This window comes from Ammospiza caudacuta, chromosome 23 (genome assembly GCF_027887145.1).
Source record: "Ammospiza caudacuta isolate bAmmCau1 chromosome 23, bAmmCau1.pri, whole genome shotgun sequence".
Lineage (NCBI taxonomy): Eukaryota > Metazoa > Chordata > Aves > Passeriformes > Passerellidae > Ammospiza > Ammospiza caudacuta.
In genome coordinates this window covers 3086044-3107677 of record NC_080615.1, presented here as the reverse complement: position 1 = coordinate 3107677, position 21634 = coordinate 3086044, and the positions used below count along the sequence as shown (strand labels likewise).

At 50.8% G+C, this 21634-nt stretch overlaps 1 protein-coding gene across 3 annotated transcripts in view; it reads right to left on the bottom strand.

The window, feature by feature from the left end:
* Positions 1-21634, bottom strand: part of KIRREL3 (kirre like nephrin family adhesion molecule 3) — a 412450-nt gene that overhangs the window by 27530 nt on the left and 363286 nt on the right. For all 3 annotated transcript variants that reach the window (XM_058819093.1, XM_058819091.1, XM_058819092.1), the window contains one exon: positions 77-225. In XM_058819093.1, the coding sequence (XP_058675076.1) occupies positions 77-225 (149 nt within the window). The remainder of the gene's footprint in view (positions 1-76; positions 226-21634) is intronic.

Here is a 21634-nt window from a genome sequence, read left to right as displayed (position 1 = left end):
GTTGTGTGTGCTTCCTGCTGATTCTCAGCAGCTCTGCTGAACCTGGAAGCCAGGCTGAAGCCATCAGGTTACTCACAGTAGACATCCACGGTCCTGCTGATGTTTGTGCTGCCCAGAGCATTGGTGACCTCGCAGGACACGGGCTCAAAGAAGAACGTGTGGTCCACGATGGTTTCGTAGAAGTCACCGGAGGCTTCCTTTATCACCTGGCCTTTCTTCGCCCACCTGTTGAAGAAAACAGAGCATTGTTGTGGTGCTGCTTTGTGTCTCTTGCCATGTCCATGTGTAGCTGTCACAGTGCTGGGAGCAGCACGCCCAGAGTGCCCCTGACTTCAGAAGGGACATGAGCTTGTTCTCAGCGTTGTCCCTTTCCCTGGGGATTTAGGGACTGCAGCCACAGAGAGGAGAGGAGCCATCAGAGAGATATAGACATGTACCCCTACAGAAACCTTTCCAAAAGAAACCAACATTCTATTACCCTGTTTCAGTGGGAATACACCTCATTTTGTAGGATAGTGAAGGACCTCAGTGATGGGAGGAATGGGACATGGAGGGGTGTCTACTTGATGGGGATGACAGACCCTTCCTGAAGGCTTGCCAACAACACTGCTGGCATCAAACAACACATCAAAACCAGTAAAAACATTTTCTGCTGCCCCCCGCTTTGGCCCTTTTCTTCCTTTTTTTCTTTTTTCTTTCCCCTGTCAAAGAGAACTTTATCCCTTTAAGGCAGCTGAAATAACATTTCCCGAAAAGCCAAGCTGGCATTTGCAGCACTGCAACTTGCAAATTGTCTTGGAGAACAAGCTGTCAACTCAGCACTTGAATTAAGCCCTGTTTGCCAAACAATGAGCAAATGTGACCTAATGGGGCACCATCTGGCAACCTGCCACTCGGGAGCGGGTGGGAAAGGCGGAGATGCTGTCAGGCGGCCTGAAACTCCAGCCACTCTTTGGGGAAGGGAAAAAAAGCCTGGGAAAAAACATATAATAATCCTCCCCAAACAGAACAGGTAAATTGGAGGGAAGAGGGTTTCCCTGAGGAGTCTCTGCCTTGTTGTTGTGGGGCTGCCCTTCTGGTTGTGCTGGATGGGTTGGGAAGGATGCAGGCACTGGAGCTGGTCTGGAGAGAGGAAGGAGGTGCAGAGGCTGAAGGAGAAGGAAGGAGCTGCTGAAAGAGCTGCAGAGGCTGCTCCCCACACGGGGCCGGTGCCGTGGTTTGGGGAGAGCTGTCCCTTTCAAGGCCAGCAGCATCTGCTCCTGCTCCTCCCAGCGGTCTCCTGCCTCCCTCTGCTTGTTCCTGTCACTCTGCCATGGCTCCCCACTGCTCCAATGCTGCCCCAAAGGCAGCCAAGGACAAATCGAGCTGCGGGGAGCTCCTGCTGAAGGTCCATAGGCACTGAGTGCCTCAGTGGGGCTGCAGAGAGAGCAGAATGCTGGTGCATGGCAGGCTGGAGAACACCCTGAGTGCTGCCAGAGCCAATTCCCCGAGCACTGTGAACCTCAGTGCCTCCTGTCAGTGACCTGCTCAGCCTCCCCGTGGTGACACAGCACTCTGAGAGGTGTTCCCCAGTGGATGGCAGTGATTTGTATGCACTGACCTGCCCTCGCCTCCCATTTATCTCTGCACTTTTAACAGATGCTGACTGGCCACTTCAGCTTCCCTCCCCTGCCTCCCTCACCTCCCCCTCCAATAATTAATCAGGAGGTGCTGGTTTTATTTCTAGGGCTGCTTTGTGTGTTAATGAGGGAGGTTCTGTATGGAAAAACCTGCACAAATGGAGGGGCAGGTGCTGCTCCCAAGCTCTGAACAGGCAGTGATGCTTTGGTGATGTCTCTCAGAGGGAATTGCAGCCCAAGCCAAGCCTGCAAGGCTGAGCTCAGCATCCTGCCCCCCTGACTCCCCATGGATCTGCCTTGCCCTGCCACAGGAACACTGCTGGTGGCTGTGGAAGGCACCTGCCAGCGCTGTGAGAGCGGCTGTTCCTTGGGGATGGGGCAGCAGAGGGACAGGGACATCTGCCACAGGTCTGGCACCTCCTGCCCAAAGCTTAGCACAGCCTGTGGGATGGAGAGAATGGAGAGACACATGGTCCTGATGTCTTCTGTTTGGTTTGCTGGTCCAAAAGCCCTGAATTCATATCAGGAACTGCAGAGGAATGAAAGGAAAGAGGGAAGGAAGCTTCTGGGAAGGTTCAGGGAAGGAAGGAAGGAAGGAAGGAAGGAAGGAAGGAAGGAAGGAAGGAAGGAAGGAAGGAAGGAAGGAAGGAAGGAAGGAAGGAAGGAAGGAAGGAAGGAAGGAAGGAAGGAAGGAAGGAAAGAAATGGCGGAAGGAAGTGGCGGAAGGAAGTGGCGGAAGGAAGTGGCGGAAGGAAGTGGCGGAAGGAAGTGGCGGAAGGAAGGAAGGAAGGAAGGAAGGAAGGAAGGAAGGAAGGAAGTAAGTGGCGGAAGGAAGGAAGGAAGTGGCGGAAGGAAGGAAGGAAGTGGCGGAAGGAAGGAAGGAAGGAAGGAAGTGGCGGAAGGAAGGAAGGAAGTGGCGGAAGGAAGGAAGGAAGTGGCGGAAGGAAGGAAGTGGCGGAAGGAAGGAAGTGGCGGAAGGAAGTGGCGGAAGGAAGTGGCGGAAGGAAGTGGCGGAAGGAAGTGGCGGAAGGAAGTGGCGGAAGGAAGTGGCGGAAGGAAGGAAGGAAGGAAGGAAGGAAGGAAGGAAGGAAGGAAGGAAGGAAGTGGTGGAAGGAAGTGGCGGAAGTGGCGGAAGTGGCGGAAGTGGCGGAAGGAAGGAAGGAAGGAAGGAAGGAAGGAAGGAAGGAAGGAAATCCCCCATGCTCTCCGTCAGAAATATTCCTGCTCCATTAAGCTCCTTTTACAATGTTGTCCCTGCAGAGATTCCCAGCCTGGAGCAGTTTTCCAGCCTCTGGAGGGTCTTGTTCTGCCCCTCAGGTGCTCAGGGGAGGCAGCAGGTATATGAAGCCATTTTTTTACAGCAGTCAATGGGACAGGGTGTGGCACCAATTTTGTGGACAATCCAGAGCTTCTCTTGTGCACAAATATTTTGCACAAATGCACCCTCCCTGCTGTGCAAAGGGCAAGAAGGAGGCTTCAAGATGAGGATAAAAGTGACTTATGGGGTCATGTCCTTGCACCTGCAGTTCATCCTCCCAACATTCCTGGAGAGCACTGGGAATTGGAACCAGGTGGAGAAGTGTCTGGAGGTGGGTTTGAGCTGGGCAGAGCTCAGATGAGATCCTTCTGGATGTTGCAAAAGAGAGAACAAAGTTTCCAAGAGCTGTTTGACATACATCGCAGCTGCTTGGGAAAACACCTCCCAACAACCGTGGCATGGTGCTTTATGGATTTGCTCAAAACCCATCGCTGCAGCAAAACTGGATTTCCTGATGTGTCACAAACACCAATTTTTTGTGCTTTAGCAGAGATCAAGGTTCTTGCTCCCGTTTTCCAAGGCTTAACAGGCTAAATCAATGTGGCTGAACGAGCATTATGGATCTTTTATAATGTCAAATTGGTTTTTAATAATGGCAGCTGATAACTCTCTTGTAAAGCTTCCTGTGATGAGCTCGTGGACAGCCAGAAGGGTTTTAACTGAGGGTTTTAACGAGCCCATAACGTGCCTTGCTCACCTATTAACCATTCAGTTGTTATTTATAAACAGAACCTGAATAAAAAGGAGCAGAGAAGAGGGGAGGATGGTTCTGCAGCCCCATCTACCACCTCCACTGCTGTGGCTCTCTGTGATTTCTTCCTCCTGTATCCATGGCCTGCACCAACCTGGCTCCCAGCCAGTGCTCCTGGTCCTGCCAGCCTGGAGATCAGGGGCTCCTTTCATTTATGTTGTTCCCTTGAAGGTATTTATAGATAGCAAATGTGCCACTCAGGGTCTGTTCCAGACTCTATAAATTCACCTGCTTTAGTCTCTCCCGGGATGACTTGGCCACCACCTTGCCTGTCATCACTCCTTGTGCTGATTCCCACCCTTTGCTAGGCTCCAGTGCAGGGGCAGGGCTGGGCAGGGGGCTCCCTGTGCCAGGAGAGGGGTGAGGCTCTGTCTGTGGGGACCCTGCCCACAGGACTGTGTGTGTGTGACTCCCTTAGGCTGAAGGGCAGCACAGGCAGAGGGGATGCTGTGGGACCTCTCCCAGTGCCCCTGAGCCCCTTGGGTGGTCCCGACAGGGTGACTGTGGGGGTGTCTTCATTTCCTGCCCTCTGCCACTGACAGGCACCTTTGGAGTACCCAGCTCCAAATTCACCCTGCCCCATTGGGACCAATGCAGATCACAGAATCATAATCCCAGAAGGGTTTGGGTTGGATGGGACCTTAAAGCTCATCTTGTCCCATAGCAGGGACACCTTCCTCTACCCCAGGTGCTCCCAGCCCTGTCCAGCCTGGCCTTGGCACTGCCAGGGATCCAGGGGCAGCCACAGCTGCTCTGGGCACCCTGTGCCAGGGCCTGCCCACCCTCACAGGGAACAATTCCCAATTCCCAATATACCATCCAGCCCTGCCCTCTGGCAGTGGGAGCCATTCCCTGTGTCCTGTCCCTCCATCCCTTGTCCCCAGTCCCTCTCCAGCTCTCCTGGAGCCCCTTCAGGCCCTGGCAGGGGCTCTGAGCTCTCCCTGGAGCTTCTCCTCTCCAAGTGAGCACCCCCAGCTCTCCCAGCCTGTATCCAGGACAGAGATGTGCAGATTTTCTCATCTTCATTTCTTTTCACTGAACACCATCTCAGTCTGTGTCCCCAGATGGGCATTTCTTCCCCTGTGGGCTGGGTTTCATTCTGTTGTTTCCTTTCTCGTATTTGTAATGTGCTTTTGTTTTCCTCTGGCCTCTCTGGAGGGAGTACCAGGTGCCTCCCAATTCAGTATCTTCTGCAAATTGAATTTGCTTGAGTGATGGAAGAAAACAAATTTCAACCAGGAAAGAGATATTTTGATCCAAGTTTCAAAGGGGTTATTACAGTCAGCACTGAAACCCGGCGATTAAAGAATGAACAAAAAATAGAATACCTGCAGTGGGTCCTTTTAACACTGAAGAGGGAGGGAGGAACTTTTCTAAGGAGACATTCTTCAGGGAAATAGCATTTTTCTGACTCCATCGATTGCTTCCCAGCTAAGAGTGCACACAAGCAAATAAGAGAGGACAGTTTGGGATTTGTCAGCTCCTAAACAATGCCGGGGCTTTGTTTTGGTTTTCATGTCTTAGTGTTTTTATTTCTTCTGCTCTTGTTTCTGAAGGAAGTCTGCCAAGAGCTGGGATGACACACCTGAGCCTCTTCCCCAGCTCTCAGAGGGATGCTCAGCTGCATCTCCTTCTGCACAGCAGTTCCATCCCTCTTCCCCATGAATCCTGTTTCTGGCTGGGCTGCCAGGCTGGTGAAGCCTCCACAGAGTTCCCCAGTGAGAGCACAGCAAACCCCACTGTCCTAGGGTGATGTTATGATGCTTGTATCCCCATTCATGTGTTCTGTTTATGCTGGATATCATGTTCTGTGCTTTTAAGACTGGCTCTGAAGAGTGAAAGTTCTGTTTGGGTTTTCTTATCAGCCTGGTGGAACACAGAGACGGGCAGTACATGGTGCTGCTTTTGCTTTTTTGCTTTTGCTTTTCGCTTTGCTCTTGCTCTTGCTTCTGCCTTGCTTCTGTTTGCTCTTACTTCTGCTCCTTAGTTAGTTTAGCTAAACAGTCCAAATTTCTTCCTGGGCTGTTTCTCCTTTCCTTTTTTTCAACCAAATCGAGCCTGCTCTGGTCTGGGACCTGGGGAGCACCAAGAGTTTGCACCTTGTGGCCTAGCGGGGCCTGCTCTGGGCCGCAGCCTTTCCCAGTGCCTGAGGGACTGATAACAGAGTGAGCATCCACAGGAGAGACTTTCTGAATTTGTCATCTTTTTCAGAGCAATGACAGAGTGGTGTCACCTGGTATCGTTCATTCTGTGTGCTGGGGGTGCTGTGCCTGATAAATAAACAGGTTCTTTCCACTTCTCTCCGAGGAATCCTTCCCAACCCAGTTGTCGGCAGGGACCATGTGGGTTTGCTTTCTGGAGGGGCCCCCTTTTGGAGATTCTCTCCCAAATTTGCCCTAAACCAGGACACCCACAGGGTGTCAGTCCTTGGAGGAGCATTGTTAACATCCCTGCTCATGAATACTTCATCCCTGCTCACGCTCACCTGAACAAACACCCCTCTCTGTCTGCCCTACAAGGGCTTCTAATCCTTCAACACCCAGCGTGTGGGAACAAACTACCAACTTCCCAGCCCTGGGAAAGCTGTAGGACTCAACAAAATCTTCTTCAGAAAGGTCTTCATCAGGCCACGGCTCCTTACAGCATCACAGGGACTCCTGGGGGGTAACAGGGGCTGCTGGGGCTCTGAAATGCCCCATCAAGCACTGCACAAATCCACCCTGCAGGTTCTGAGGGAGGATATTGGAGCTGCCAGCAGCTCCAGAGCAGTACTCTTGGCTGCTCTGGTGGCGAATCACCGGGGGAAGTGGAGTGTGTCGTCGGTTTTAATTAACAATGCAAAATAAAGTGGTTGCTTGCCATATAAATCGTGTTTACTAAGAATTACTTAAAATGGATAAATATTTTCTTGGACGCATTTTAATTGCTTAATAAAAGTACCAAGAACACCCACAAATACCTTAAATAAATGCATGGCTCAGGGAAAGAATTAATTAACATTTCATTCCTAGGAATGGCTATTAATTGCTACAAATTGCTCAGAGAATGGGTTTTTGTTGCTTTATTGCCAGCAGTACCTTCAGTTCCTGGGTGTGATGTGACAGTCCCCTCCTCTCACCCTCACAGCAGAGCTGTCCCCAGTGGGATGCCCTGAGCACCACCCCAAACCCCCGAGGCTCCAGAGCCTTGGTATCCTCCACAGGATGGATGTTTTGAGGCTGACATTCTGGCATCCTTTGGAGGTCCAAAGGGGACAGGAACAATGGATGGCTCCTGCTGGTGCCAGCCTTGTGAGAAATGATGGAGTGAGGTTCCCAACACAAGCGGTGTCGCGGTGCCCCCCGCGTGTGATGCATTGCACAAATTATTTCTTTATTACGTGTAAATTTTCATAATGGTGATGTATGGGGTTGTTCCTCTTCTCCCTGCCTAATGAAGACGTGTGGGGCTCATGTGGCTCCTCCACCTCCCACTCTGAGTGTGGGTTCATTTGTCAGCAGCAGGCCCTGGGTAACTTCTCCCCATCCGCATTACCCAGCTGTGCCTCCAGCCTGGGCTGCATCCAGCTCAGAGCCCTGAGGATTCTCCTGAGCCTGGGCTGGCCCTGCAGCATGGGGCTGGGCTGTGGAACCACAGAGCCAGGCAATTGTTCAGCTTGGAAAGGAGCTCTGAGAGCATCAGTCCAGCTGCTGACCAGCAGAGCCAAGGTTGCACTGACCCCAAGGTCCCCAAGCACCACAAGCACACGGTTTCTTTAACACCTCCACAGATGGTGATGCCACCCCTGCCCTGAGCAGCCTGTGCCAATGCCTGACAACCTTTTCCATAAAAAAATCTTCTCTAATATCCAACCTAAACCTGACCTAGGGCAACCTGAGGCCATTTCCTCCTGTCCTGTCCATGTTCCCCGAGAGCACAGCCTGGCCCTCACCCTAGCTGTCCCCTCCTGTCAGGAGCTGTGCAGAGCCACAATGTACCCCCTGAGCCTCCTTTTCTCCAGGCTGAGCCCCTTTCCAGCTCCCTCAGCCTCTCTTCCCAGCTCTGTTCCCTCCCCTGGACATGCTCCAGCACCTCAATGTCTTTTTTTGGGGTAAGGGGCCCAAAATTGGACACAGGATTTGAGATGTGGCCTCACCTGGGCTGACTACTGGGGAAGAAAGCACATGGAAAGGTATTTCCTTGTGTATCGTATCCACTGTACTCAAGGAAAGGTTTCCAAACCTCCAGCTCCCATCCTGACAAACCTCCATGCACACACAGCTGCAGCAGTGATCACCTCTTCCCAAACCTCTCTATCCCAATTTAGGGATCTTGGCTCTACCACAAAGTGAGCCTCAAGTTCTAATGGTGGGAATGCTACAGCTCAGATGCAGAGATGCCAACTTTCCTCATCTCCTCCTCCCTACTTTTTCCCCATATGCTTTTTATTTTTTTTTAAATCAAATAAACAAGGAGAAAGATTGCAACCTTTCCCCAGATTTCAGATTTTTACCCCTGACAAGGACATGTTTGGTGTCTGATTGCGCTCACCACGATGCACCAGTTGCTGCTACTGGAGTTGGATTGTTTTTAAACACTCCGGGATTTTGATGATAATAATAACACCTCACTGCAGAGGAAAATTCTGGCTTGATTTTCCATCTCATCTCGGCTCCAGTGCTCCCACTCTGCCAAGCCAGGAGGCTGGGATGAGCCTGATTGCTCATCAGCTGCAGGCTTCAAGGGCAGTGCCTGGGTTTTGCATCTCCTCCTCACCATCAGCAGGTCCCGTGGGTGGGAAAAATCCATGAGGAGCTACTTAGAGCTGCCCAAATCACACCTGAAGATGTTCAATGAGAGCTCAGCTGGGGTACTGGAGGAGAAATTAACAGGGACACCCTGGGGTCAGGTCTGGGCTGCCCAAGGCACAGGCACCTGAAAGAAGTGGGGTGAGAAGGTTTCTCTCTCCCAGGTGACACAATTAAAGCCATGCCACCAGTCCATGCACCCACCATGGTTCATTTTGGGTGAGAAACCAATCAAAACAGCCTTTCTCTCAGCACAGTGATCAGAACAAATTGGCTGCAGAAGCGAGAGGGAGAAGTAAACAAAGCTGTTAACTTGTCAATGACTTGACTGATCAACCGTGGGGAATAGTTGGAGAGGGCTGATGAGCCGTGCAGGTAATCAATGGAGCAGCACTGCCAGGGCTGCAGCTGGGCTGCACAGAGCTCCAGAGACACCCAGGGGTCCCAGAGCCCAGGGGCAGGGCTTGGCCAGGGCACGGGGGGAATAAACCCTGCCCAAAGGTGCACCCAGCGTGGGCAGAGCGTGTTAGACCTGCGAGGACTGGGGATGCTGGATTGAGCAGCAGGGAGGGTGCCCTGGGTTGTCAGGCATGGTTTGGGGGATTCTATTTCCCATCCGCTAGAGGTGAGGCAGTTATTCTCTGTTCATTGGGAAGTTTTATCTATTCCACAACCAATTCTCACTCCAGGAGATCTCTGCTGTTCACGGGCATTGAGTGTGGGCACTTCCCACAGCATTGAGGTGATGCCAGCTGCCAGCAGCACTGACAGACCCTGGCCATGGATGCTGTGGTCTGGCCAAGCCCATGGTAAATCATCACCTCTTAGGTGTTTACTGATGGGAGCCAGAGATCAAACCTTGGGGGTGTCTTAGGCTGGAAATGGGGCTGTGTGTTCTATTCACCATCTGTCAGAGCTGGGGCAGTTCTCTGCTGTTCATTGGGCAGTTTTCTTTATCTCTCCCACAGCCAATCCTCCCTCCAGGAGATCTCTGCTCTTCATGGGCCATTAATTATTAATTATCTGCTGTCCATGGCCAGTGAGTGTCCCTGCATGGCTGAGCCAATCCCAGCATCCCATGGGGAGATGCTCCGCCCAGGGGAGGAGCCAAGCATTCCTACCTGGATCCAATCTGAGCTTTGGGACACCCCAGCAGCCTTTGCCCCCTGCATTGCCAGAGGAGCAGCTTTGTGCTGCCCTGCATGGCCAGAGGGAGCCCAGGCCCATCTGCAGCAGCCCTGGAGCTGCAGAGGAAAACTCCCCCCTTGTGCAGGATCCCTGCTGCAGCAGAGCCACAGCTGGCACTGCAGGAGGGCTGAGCCCCCCTGGGATGGGGCTGGGACACCTCCCTGGCACACAGGGCAGTTCCTGTTATGACTCTGTCAGCCTTCTTTTTTTTTTTTTTTTTTTGTTTGTACTATTGCATTTGTATTTTTCATTTTCCTATTAAAGAACTGTTATTCCTCCACCCATATCTTTGCCTGAGAGCCTCTTAATTTCAAAATTATAATAATTCAGAGGGAGGGGGCTTACATTTTCCTTTTCAAGGAAGGCTCCTGCCTTCCTTAGCAACACCTCTCTTTTCAAACCAAGACAGAGAGGTGGCCAAAGCCCATCCCACCGTGTCCCCCTGGTCCTTCCCTGCACCAGGGGCTGTGAAGGACCCTTGTCCCTCCTCTTAAAGGAAACCAGAGAGGCTGTTACTTGAAAAATCTGGGAAAGCTGTTACTGTTTCAAAGGGAAAGCATCAAACTTCATGGACTGGATGATTCCTCCTGCAAATTGAGCTGCTTTTGTGACAGATCAAAACAAAATGCAGATGCTTTAGAAGTGCTGTTTTAATCCTGCTGTTTAAAATTCCCCCTTCTCCTCCACCCCATCAATGACAGGGCTGGGCACCAAACCTGTCCCCATTAATCCCAGTTTGGCACTTCTCTTGGCACTGAGGATGTTTTTCTGCCCCTTCCCTTTCACAGATTCACCTTCTTTTACAAGAACTCCTTCTCCCTCTAAGGAGAGAACCTAAGATTTAAGAATCTTTGGCCCCAGAGTCATGAAATCATATGAAAATTGTACTTCTCCCCCCAAGTTAAATTATGAACACTAAATACCTCATTTTAATGTATGCAGAGAAAGTTTAAAACCATTCAGACTATGACAGCTAGCTGCCAAAACTGCTTATCCTGGGGAAACACTGGGGCTGTGAGTCACCCCCCAGTCCTGGATGAGCTTGGAGGTGTCACCTCTCCTCGGGGAGTTTTCTACCCCTTTGGCAGTGATGCTGCATTTCATTTTCCCTGCCTACATCATCTTGACTTACCCAGCCACACAATAGACATGACTAATAGCTTAACTATTATTTTGGGTAATCCAATTTCATCACGTGGTCTGTGTTTTCTCAAATCGTTTAACAGGATTAGTCCTTTCTGGGGTCTTCCTACCCCACTCCACCCCCATAGCAGAATGTCTTTAACCAGATTTATGGATGCTGGCATCTTGAGGAGCTCATTCTCTGCTATGTTTATACTCCTCCTCAGTGCAAAGTGAATCCTGATGCTGTGAAGCTGCTGGAACTTGCCTTTCCCTCTATTCCAGTTCTTATTTTCCACCTGTGCTTGAGGCCTTTGCAGCTTTACACCTCGATGTGAAATTCCTTTGAGACTGGCAGGAAAAAGACAATGGTGAATGGAGACAGAAACTCACAGGTCTTCATCAGCATAAGAAAGCTGCTCTTGGGGACCTTGAAAGTGATGCTGGACTGGGACCTCATGTTCTAGATCACTGGAACTGCCAAATCCACACATTTCAGGGCAGAAATGATTGGCACAGCAGGCAGGAATGGCTTGTGCCTTTCTGCACGTGGAACTCATGCAGCAGAGAGTTGCTGGGTGTCTGGGTCTTCTCCAAGGATTTTCTTTTTCTTGGCTGGCTCCTAAAGCTCCTCTGAGGCTTTGACCTGGTCCTGACTTTGGGATGTTTTCAAGGGTTTTGTGGTTTGATCTCTGCAGCATGAGAGGGTCTGCCCTCTCTCTGGCATGGCGAAAGCAGACAGACCTTGGGCCAAGTTTGTATTGACTCTTCAAGGATGGTGGCCAACCTTGGACATGTCAAACAGCCCAGGCAATGCTTTGGGCCACCAAAAATGGTGCCCACCAGCCTGAGCCGGCTCTGTCTGACTTTCCAGCCCCAGCAATGCCCCTAAAGCCCCTCCTTCCCTATGACAGCCACTGTTCCCATCCCTTGTGCTCTGTGTGACTCCTGGCATGTCCTCAGGTTGGTGTGAGGCACGGCCCCTTCTCTGGCAGGTTCCCTGGCCTGCCCTGCCAGAACAGTTAATTATGCAGGGCTCAACTGTGTCTAGATCAGATGGTTGACATTAGCATTATCAACAGGATATCAGGTTCACATCAGGATTATCAACAGAGGCAGCTGAGTCAGCCGGGTGAGATGGGCTGACCCCTCATTTTGTGGGAATCTCCTCACAGAAGATGCCAAGGGCAGGGATTTCTGTGTAAGGAACTTGGATTTCTGCTGGCTGGAGTGTGAGCAGCTTGGGGATCTGGCAAGTCATGAGGAGGAATAATAAATATCCAAAGTGTTCCCTTGTGCTAATGCAAACACACAGGCAGCTCACAGGGGAGTAGAATAAAGCTAGGAGTTCACCAAAAATCGTTCATCTTTTCAGTAGGAAATTCATCCATGGAATCACGGAATTGCTCAGTTTGGAAAAGACCTCCAAGACCATTGAGTCTGGGCCTTACTTGGTACTGCCAAGGCCACCACTAACCTGTGTCCCCAAGTGCCACAGCTACACACCTAAATCCCTCCCTCTAAAGACTGTGTCAGGGCTGTTCAACCTTTTTGGGGAAGGAATTGTTTCTAACATCCAGTATAAACCTCTGCTGGTGCAACGTGAGGCTGTTTGTTCTTATTCTATTACTCATTACTTGAGATAAGAAACCAACCCTCACCTCACCACAAGCTCCTTTCAGGCAGCTGTAGAGAGCAATAAGGTCTCTCCTGAGCCTCCTTTTTGTCAGCTGAAACAACCCCAGCTCCCTCATCCATCCATCCATCCATCCATCCATCCATCCATCCATCCATCCATCCATCCCCAAAATTCTGGTCAAGTCCCTCTTCTCTCACAAACCTCTGGAGTGCCCTTGACACCCTGGCACAGCTCTGCCCTTCTCAGCCATGTCATGGGCAAACAACCCAGTGTGGTTCTATCCTGGTACTACAGACTGACCCAGAGAGCTCTGTGATTATTTATCAACTTCTCCACAGAACAACATGAAACAGTATTAAAAAAAAAAAAAAAAAAAAAAAAGACATCTCCAAAAGTAACAACCATGAAGTTCTTCACTACCCACTTCAGTAACAAAGTGGAGCTAAGCAATAAATGCTGGTTGATGCTTTACCAACAACTTTCTAACCCAGAGACACCACCCTGCCTTTTCTCTTTGCTTTAATATTTGCCAGCAGTTTCTAGAATGGAACAGAAAGCCAAGGGTATTTTTGAGAGCTGAAGTGAACAGGGTTACTCCGCAATCCCAGAACTCCTTTGGGGTCTCCCTGGGATGGGGTGTGCAAGGGTAGGTGCTGTGTACCCCAAACAGTTGTGCCAAGCCAGGTGGAGAGGATGCTCAGGATGCACAGCATGTTCTTGGCAAAGGTTCCATTGTCACACAGGTTTGGGGAGGAAAGGCTCTCCTGCCCTAGCTCAGCCTGGGCCAGATTGGCCCTTGCTCCTCTTTTTGCTGTTTCCTGATGAACTCAGCCTGACCTGCCAGCTCCAGCTCTGCAATGGATCCACATTCCAGCAGCTGAGCCCTCTGCCAGTGTCTGGTCATGGTACTGGGGAGGTGACATGGGCACACGGTCCTGGAGGGCACCTGAGATCCACTGGGTTTGTTCTGGAACCCACTGGGTGTGTTGGGGACCCACTGGGTGTGTTGGGGACCCACTGGGTTTGTTGGAGACCCACTGGGTGTGTTGGGAACCCACTGGGTTTGTTGGGGACCCACGGGGTTTGTTGAGGACCCACTGGGTGTGTTGGGGACCCACAGGGTTTGTTGGGGACCCACTGGGTGTGTTGGGGACACCAGCACCCACTGGGTTTCCCATTCTCCTGCCATGCCTGCTGGCCCACATTTTGCAGCTCTCCTGACTGTTCTGTTGTTCATTTGACTCCTTCCCCAAGGGTGGCACTTGGGGGATGAGTCAAATGATCAACAACTGATGCTGCTGCAGTCACCAAACCCCCACTGGTTTACTGGGGCAGAGATAGTGACAGAAGTAGATGCTCACAGATTTGTTCTCTATTTAAACACATCTCTAGCCCCCACAGTCTGCAATAAAGGAGTAAAGAGGGAATCAAGGAGGGAAATCCCTCAGAACAGCTGCTGCAGGGCTGTGGTGGTGCCACCTCTGTCCCTATCCCACATCCTCCTTGCACACTCTGCTTCATCCTTCATGCCTCGCTCGTCCCTGGTCACATTCCTCCCTTTTTGGCAGAAAAGCCTCAAACAGAGCTGAAGGCCTCTTAAATCAACATCTTTCCTGACTCAGAAGCTGTAAGAGGATTCATTATTTATGTGGCAGAAACACAAAAGCTTAGCATATTTTAAGCTGTCTGAAACAACTTCAAGGCAACTCTTCCTCTGTCTTCTTTTTTTTAACAAAACACATTGAGATGTCTCTGAACCAAGCAGCAGGGGGAAACTGTTTTTTTAATTCCAAAAGATAAAATAATATGTACAGATTGAGGGAGAGAACGAAAAAACCCCACGATCTAGCTTGGGATCACCAAGGAATGGCCATCAGGGGATGTTGCCTGTGAGGTGTTGGCATAATCCTTGGACAGACTCTGCTGTGATGTGGCACTGATGTCATGGCAGTGGGAGAGGTCAAGGAGACAGCTCTGCTCCTTCACAAGCACATGCAGCTCTATCCTTCAGAGGCAGCAGCAGAGGAGGTGCTGGGTGTCTTTTTTTCCCCTCTTTCTCCCCATTTTTACATTTTCAATTTAGTCACAGCATCTCTAATTTCCTTAGATCTGAAGCCACCTCGTGAGACTGGAAGGGAACGATATAGAAGAAAGATGAGGAGGAAAAAAACCACCAGTAATCTTGTAAAAGTCAGTTTTGAAAAATCAATTTTCTTGTGTGACAAGATTTGCTTAAGGCTTTTCGTTCTGTGAAATCAGCCCATCATCCTGCGGGAATGCATGAAGGAAGTGGCAAGTGTGGTTTGGAATAACTCAGATTAAAGACTGCTAAATTAGGCACAAAAAGCTGCCACTTCTTGCAAAGGGAGAGGAGATCTGGCCAGAGGAGGCAAGGATGCTCCCTTCTGAATCTCATTCCCAGCTCCAGGAGCAAGTCTGGAAGGAGGGGTGACTGACAAGGCTGGGAGCACACACCCACAGCCCCAAGGTCAGGAAATGAGATGGGGACAGGTTCACTCTGAGGCTGGGAAAGGGCTGGAGCAGAGTTTGGAAAAGTCCCAGTGCTGCTGACTCCTGGGATGCTGGTGGTCCTGGCTGGGATGGAGATGAGCACCACCCACCATGGGGCACCCCATGTTTCTGTGAGCTCTCCTGGAACCCCCAAACCTCTCTGGCAGCCCCACCGTGGCAGAGGCTCCATCCAGCCCCGGGCTGGCTGCTCCATCACTCTGCTCTGGTACTTTCATCATCTCTGTGTCAGGGATGGTGCTCACCAGTACAAAGCGTTTTCCTTCCCTCCTTTCCCCCCCTCCATCAGACCCTCTCCCCTCTATTCTCTCTCCTAATTAGTTCAGCTGCCTCTGAACATCTCCCACCTGCTTGTTCCCATTACCTTGACAAGCCAGGGAATGGGAAGACAAATCTCCCTGTCCTCACACCTCCATGAGTGAAGGCTCTTCCAGCCCTGTCTTCCCAGTCTCACCTCTGTGCCTTGGCAGAGGCCCCCCAGCAGCCCAGTCTCACTTCCCAGTTGCAGGGATAGTTGTGCCTTTTATTTTACTTTATTTCCTTTTTCTAAAGCCTGTCTCTCCACCTGCCACCAGCCATGCTCTGCTCCCTGTCACAGGGAGCTGGCAGATGGGGCTGATGCATCACGAAGGAGATCTGAAGAATTCATTTCCTGGTATTTTTTTTTCCCCCAGCTTTCATTTTCACTTCAGAGCAAAGGTCCAGTTGTCTGGGAGGAAGCTACAAAGACAAACCCAGGCAGGAAAACAGAGATAGTCAGGAAAAATGTTACAGTGCCGATAACTTGAGACCTCAGTGTGCTTTGCATTTATTTCAACTCCTGCTTTAGCTGCATTTTGCTATGTCTATAAATTAGATTTATTCTGTTACTGCTGTGAAATGCCTGCGGGCCCCTTCCCCACTGCAGCTTCTCTTCCCTCCTTGCCAGGTTTGGCTGGGGGAGCAGCAGGGGAGGTGGCAGCCCTGCCCAGGGACAGCAGATGGGCTGCCAGCATCCTGCGGCTGGACAGACGGCAGCCACGGCCACTGCAGGGGACACAGCAGATGGGAGAGGGGGAGCAGGGCAACAAAAACTGCACACTGGCAGAAATGAGAACTTTCCCAGGCTGGGCTGGAGGAGGGAGCTGGCTGGGGGGCAGAAGGTCCAAAGTGTGCCAAGAAATGGCAGCAAAACCAAAGTGACCATTCCGTTTCAAGATGCTGAAATGCCTCTGGTCTGGACCAAACATGTGTTGAGCTGCTCCCCACCTCATCTCTCTGCAGCCTTCTGGGCACCCTGAGACTCTGCAGATGCTCTTGTGGGGCTGGCCCAGAAGAGAGTTTGGGTTGGAGTAGAATCCCAGATGATCCCATAGAATCCCAGAACAGTTTGGGTGGGAAAGGACCTTAATGCTCATTTCATTCCAACACCTTCCCCCATACCAAGCTGCTCCAAGGCCCATCCAAACCAGCCTTGGAAGGGTCCCGGTGCAGACCCTGGAGGAGAAATCTGGGTGATTTTCCTGTGAGAGGGACACTGAGTGCAATCAATGTGGAGAAAAGTGCCTGTGCACCCACAGACTTCACACCTTGTCTGCAGCCACTGGGGCCCTGCAGCCTTTCAAACCCTTGACAGTCCCTTTTAAATATTAAGACAGGTATGATTGTAATTTAATAGGAGTTAATATGGCAGATCCTCCTCCCTGGTTGTGGTCTTGGTGATCAGAAGCTCTGGGAATGCAAGGCACGAGGGGTTGATCACTTTTATCCTGGGCCTTCCAGGAACAGGCAGAGGAATGCAAGGAACACAAAAACACTCCCAGGAGACACTTTTCAAAGCCACCAGAATTGCATATTAAAATATATCCAGGTTTTATAGTGCCAGAAGAGGGAAAACAGCCCCTGTTCTGGCTTGGCTGGAGGCAGTGCCTATTAAATGGATCATTTGCCACTTCTCTCTCAAAAGTTGCCAATGAAATCATTGCCCTGAATCTCTGATCAGCTTCCCACAATCCAATAATCCCTTCTGGCCTTTACAGCCTATGGATTTATTCCATACAGTGTGAATTTATTCAGCTGACTGGAAGAGGTAGGGACAACTCTGGTGTCATGAAAGGGTGTTAAACACCAAACAGGCCTTTCCTGGCCTTTCAGCCAGAATAGGGATCTGTGCACATCCACAGCTTGACTGACCAAGCAAAGAAGCAATGGAGATCTTGGTGGAACAGAGACATCTTGCTCCCACTGTCTGGGGTGATTTCTTCTGCTCATCCGACCTGGCAGCAGCAAACAATTCTTGTGACTCTTCCTTCCCTAAGACCTGAATTCCTTGACTCTATTAGAGACATTATAGATCCTCATGCTCAGATGGAACAGGGTGCACCCATCCATGAGCCCAGCTCTCCTCCCTACCTGGATGTGGGAGGCAGTTTTATTTCACCTTCCCTTTTTACCTGCTAAGGATGTATCCCTGGGGACAGACCTCTGGCATGGGAACAGGTCTGATCCCTGGGAAGTGAGGGTGAGGAATTAGGGCTGGGATTCCCTGGAATTCCATCTGAATCAGTGATGTGGAAGGGGTGGAAACAGCCTCAAATTTCATCAAGGAAGGTTTAGATTGGATATTAGGAGACATTTCTTGACTAAAATGTGGATCAGACATTTTAAACAGGACAGTGGTGGAGTTCCCATCCCTGGAGGAATTTAAAAGATGTGTGGATGTGACACTTGGGGACCTGGATTAGTGGTGGCCTTGGAAGTGCAGTGGTAAAAGTTGGACTCAATGATTTTAGAGAGTTTTTCCAACCTAATTGATTCTGTGATTCTATAACTTGCTGACCTTCATTCTGGGCTTCCCCCTATGCCATAACCAACCACTCAGGGATGGCTGGAATGTCTCTTGGCTCTTTCCTTGGGATTTGTTTTGGAGGATCTGGGTCTGTGTGCTGAGCCCACGACTGACTGATGATGGAAGTGCTCCTGGCAGGGAGTTGGTCCATCCAGCCACATCCACTGGGGCAGGGAAAGTGCAGTAATTCTGCCAAGCCAAGCAAGGGCTGAGCAGCTGCTCACTCCCTCCTCCATTCCCCATCCCTTTGATAAAGCTTTCCCAGATTTCTGCTGCTTTTCCTGCTCTTTGCCAGGCACCAAAGCAATGCTGAGCCACGTGGGAGCTGGTTCAAGTGTCTGAGCAAACTTCCAAGCCATTTCCAGCAGGACATGGGGCACGTGCTCTTACAGAACTTGACTCCCCCGTGGGAGCTGAGGCATGTCATGAATAAATCTGGTGAGATGCCAGCAGGTCCCCAAATGGTGCAGACAAGGCTCAAAGGGTAAAGAGCAGCAAAGCTCTGTGGAGTTTGAATTTCTCCCCAGGTTTGTTCAAACAAACTGTGGGAATGTGTCTCCGTGGGAGGAATGCCTCCAAGCTGCACAGTGTAAGGCAGAGCACAGATGATGCACATTGTGATGTTCTCTTTCTCTCTCACAGCTCCTTGATATCAGGTGAAATCTTTCTGTATCTACAAAATTCTGCCACTTTTTTTTTTCCCAAGGCCAGCAGCCAAAACACCCCAAACCTGTACCTGGGCATGTATGAACCTTGGAGACACCAAAGGCACTTGAGCTCTTCATCCACTTATTTTCCTAAAGCTGGGTGGGAAATGCCAATCCTATGGAGAAGAGTGGAGGAACCAGACCAGGGAGCTTTTCCCTGTTGTTGTCCCTTTGTTTTCCCTGGACAAAGCCAGGGGGAAGCCAGGACTGCCTCCCACCAGGTGTGTTCCAGCCTTCAAAGAAAACCTTGTTAAGAAGCAGTTGAGTTTGGATTAATATTTGATGAGCGACAGCGAGCTGCTGTTCAGAGATAAAACAGTATTTACTGAGCAAGGGCTTTCCTGCCTTCCTGAGCCAACAAACAAACAGTGCTCAGGGGGAAGCACGAGGAGGTGAGCACAGGGCATGCTGTGGGATGGCTCTGAGCTTGGGATGGCTGTGGGATGGCTCTCAGCAGGAGCGGGGGCATGGTGGGGCTGCCACTCACAGAGCTGGATTCAGGCAGCAGCAGGGGTGGGTGGAATTTGCTTGGACTGCACTTGCTGTGATCCCAGTCTGGCCGTGGGATGGGAAGAAGTGGGGCAGCACCATCGCTTGGGTGGCTGACAAACAAATGTCCCCTGGCTCCTCCTGACCTCTGCTCCTGCTGTAGCACCTGCTGGACTTCTGCAACATCCCTCAGCTATGAGGAGCTGCTCACAACTGCTGTGCTCAACACCTTGCAGCAGCTGGGAGGGCTGTCTCCCTCTTCCCAGCTATGTCTATGTGTCTGTCTGTCAGTCCCACACTTTCCTTTGAAAGTGCAGTGGTCCCAGAGCTGCAGCTGGTGCTGGAGGGTGGCTGCACATGTCTCCCTCTGCCACCAAAGATAACATTATTTGCAAAGGTCTCTGCCAGCCCTGGGGGTAAGAGCTCTGTGTGGATGCACAGAATGAGATTGGTATCACTGCCCTCCCTGCCTGCACCAGCTCCCCATCGCTCCACAAAAATAATCATCAGCTCAGGAGCCCGAAATGCTCAGGGACTCTGCCTCCTGCAATATTAAACCTTCCCATTTTCTTCTGCCACTTTAAAGATTCTCTTTCTCACTGCGAGTGATAAATAATAGCAGCAAAAAAACACCCCACAGACACACAACAGACATCAAAAGCCGCGAGAAGATTGGCAGATAGAGAGATCTGAAGGGAGCAAAGAGGAGGCCTGGTTGGGAGTCGGTTCACGTCGCCCTGACTTCTGCTGCTTCCCATTAATTTCAACCGCCATCGCAGGTACAGAACAACGGCGACAGCTAATTACTCTCCCTTTCCCCTTCCTGCCCGTGTGCTTGCAGCAAAACAAAGCCTGTAAATTCCCAAACTCTCCCCTCCCCATCCCAGAGCTGTCCAGGAAGCTGCAGAGGTGTGTGGGCGGGGGTGTTGAGGTGGGATGTGCACCAGAGCTGTTTGCTGCTCCAGCCTGGCACTGGGATGCTGTGCCAGCAAATGGGCTGGCAGGGGCTGGCAGTGCCTCAGGGGAGGGGAGAGAAAAGGTTAATGTGGTCCCCTGCCACCCTTGGGACACCAGGGAGCCTCTTTGGGCTTCCAGCCCTATGTTCATGGTGCTAAAGCAGATGGGGACACATCCATGGAAGCGCTGCTGAGGAGCTCAGGTCCCCTTTGAGCCTTTTCCAAGTGGAGGATGCTGCACTGGCAACACCCAGGGAGGTTTTAGTGGGCTGAGCTGCTCCTCAGCTCCAAAGGGAACCTGACAGAGGTGGGATAAACCCAGGCCAGATGGGTTTATCCCACCTTAGGGGCTTATGGGTATAAGACCCTACAGAAGCTGTAGGATGTGTCTGTGCAAAGCTTGCTGTATATGGAAGGGGGGAAAACATCCAAAGAGCAAACCCCTGCTGCCAGAGGGTTAATTCACCCTGTGCCAGAACCCCCTGCTCAGGATCACTGTGACACCTTACCAGCCTCTGCCCTCCCCTTGCTTTTAGTGCCACTGGCCTGTTCTGTGTCCAAAGTGAGTGACAGCCCAAGTGACACTGTGGGCACAAACCTCCGTGGGGAAATGCTGATCCTCAGCAGGAAACTGCTGCCAGCAAGGGAAAGGGGCTGGCATTTCAGCTCCAGCCTCCTCAGCTGGGGAAGGAGCAGAGGAGCTGTGCCTCCAGCCCTGCCCCAGCCCTGCCTGCCTCCCAACATCAGGAGATGCCAGCAGGTTTTAGAGAAGAGGGGTTCTTGCTTGGAAAATGCCACTGAGGCCAAAGATTTTGTGAAAATCTGTCAGTTTTGAGAAAATGCCATTACCCCTCTGCCTTCAGAAGAGAAGATAAGGTGCAGGCTGTAACTTTCCACTCTGGCTCTGGGAGTGGATTGCTCTGAGGTCTCTTTTCCAACCAAGTTTTTCTTGCATTAAAATCGACCTGTGTGTGATTATATAAGCGAGAATGAAGAAAACTTCCTAAGGAAAAAGCAGCTCAATTTAATCAAAACTACGTTCTCTGTAGGGGCAGAGGGGCCTTTTCATCTCTTGGGAAATTGTGTTGAATTTTGTTTCTTTTCCCTTGCCCTCCTAACTAAGAGAATAGGGGGTCTGGGCTTAAAATCTTGGGTCAGCAGGACCACAGAGGTGGTTTAGTGGCTTCATCCTGACAAAGAGCCCGGTTCACGGATGCTTCCCAAGGGAACATCTATGGGTGGGATACTGGACCTCATGTGCTTTTCCCAGGGAAAAAAAACCCAGGATGCAACCCCAATGCAAAACCTTTGGCTCCTCAAAAACTCCAGCAAGGTGAAGCTTGCTGCTGTGTTGGTGGCAGGGATGGCCCTGCAAAGCTGGCTGTAGATTTATGGCCACAAAAGGGGATTTAGGTTGTTTAAACATTCTTCCTTTCTGTTCAGAGTTATTTACTGACAAACATATTGTTTGTTTATTTTTAATCCCCCCGGGGGGGGGGATTAAAAATAAATATTGTCTGAAGATCTGGGATCTCTGTCCAAGCATGAGGGAAGCCATAGGAGACACATCAGAGTGGTCCTTGCCCAAGGAGGGGAAAAATAATCATGTTTCCTGTTGATTTTTTAAGGCAGAATTAAGTTCATTTTCACCAGTGGTGGGGTCCTGGGGATGGCACCAAGCTCATGTTCTCCTTCTCAAACC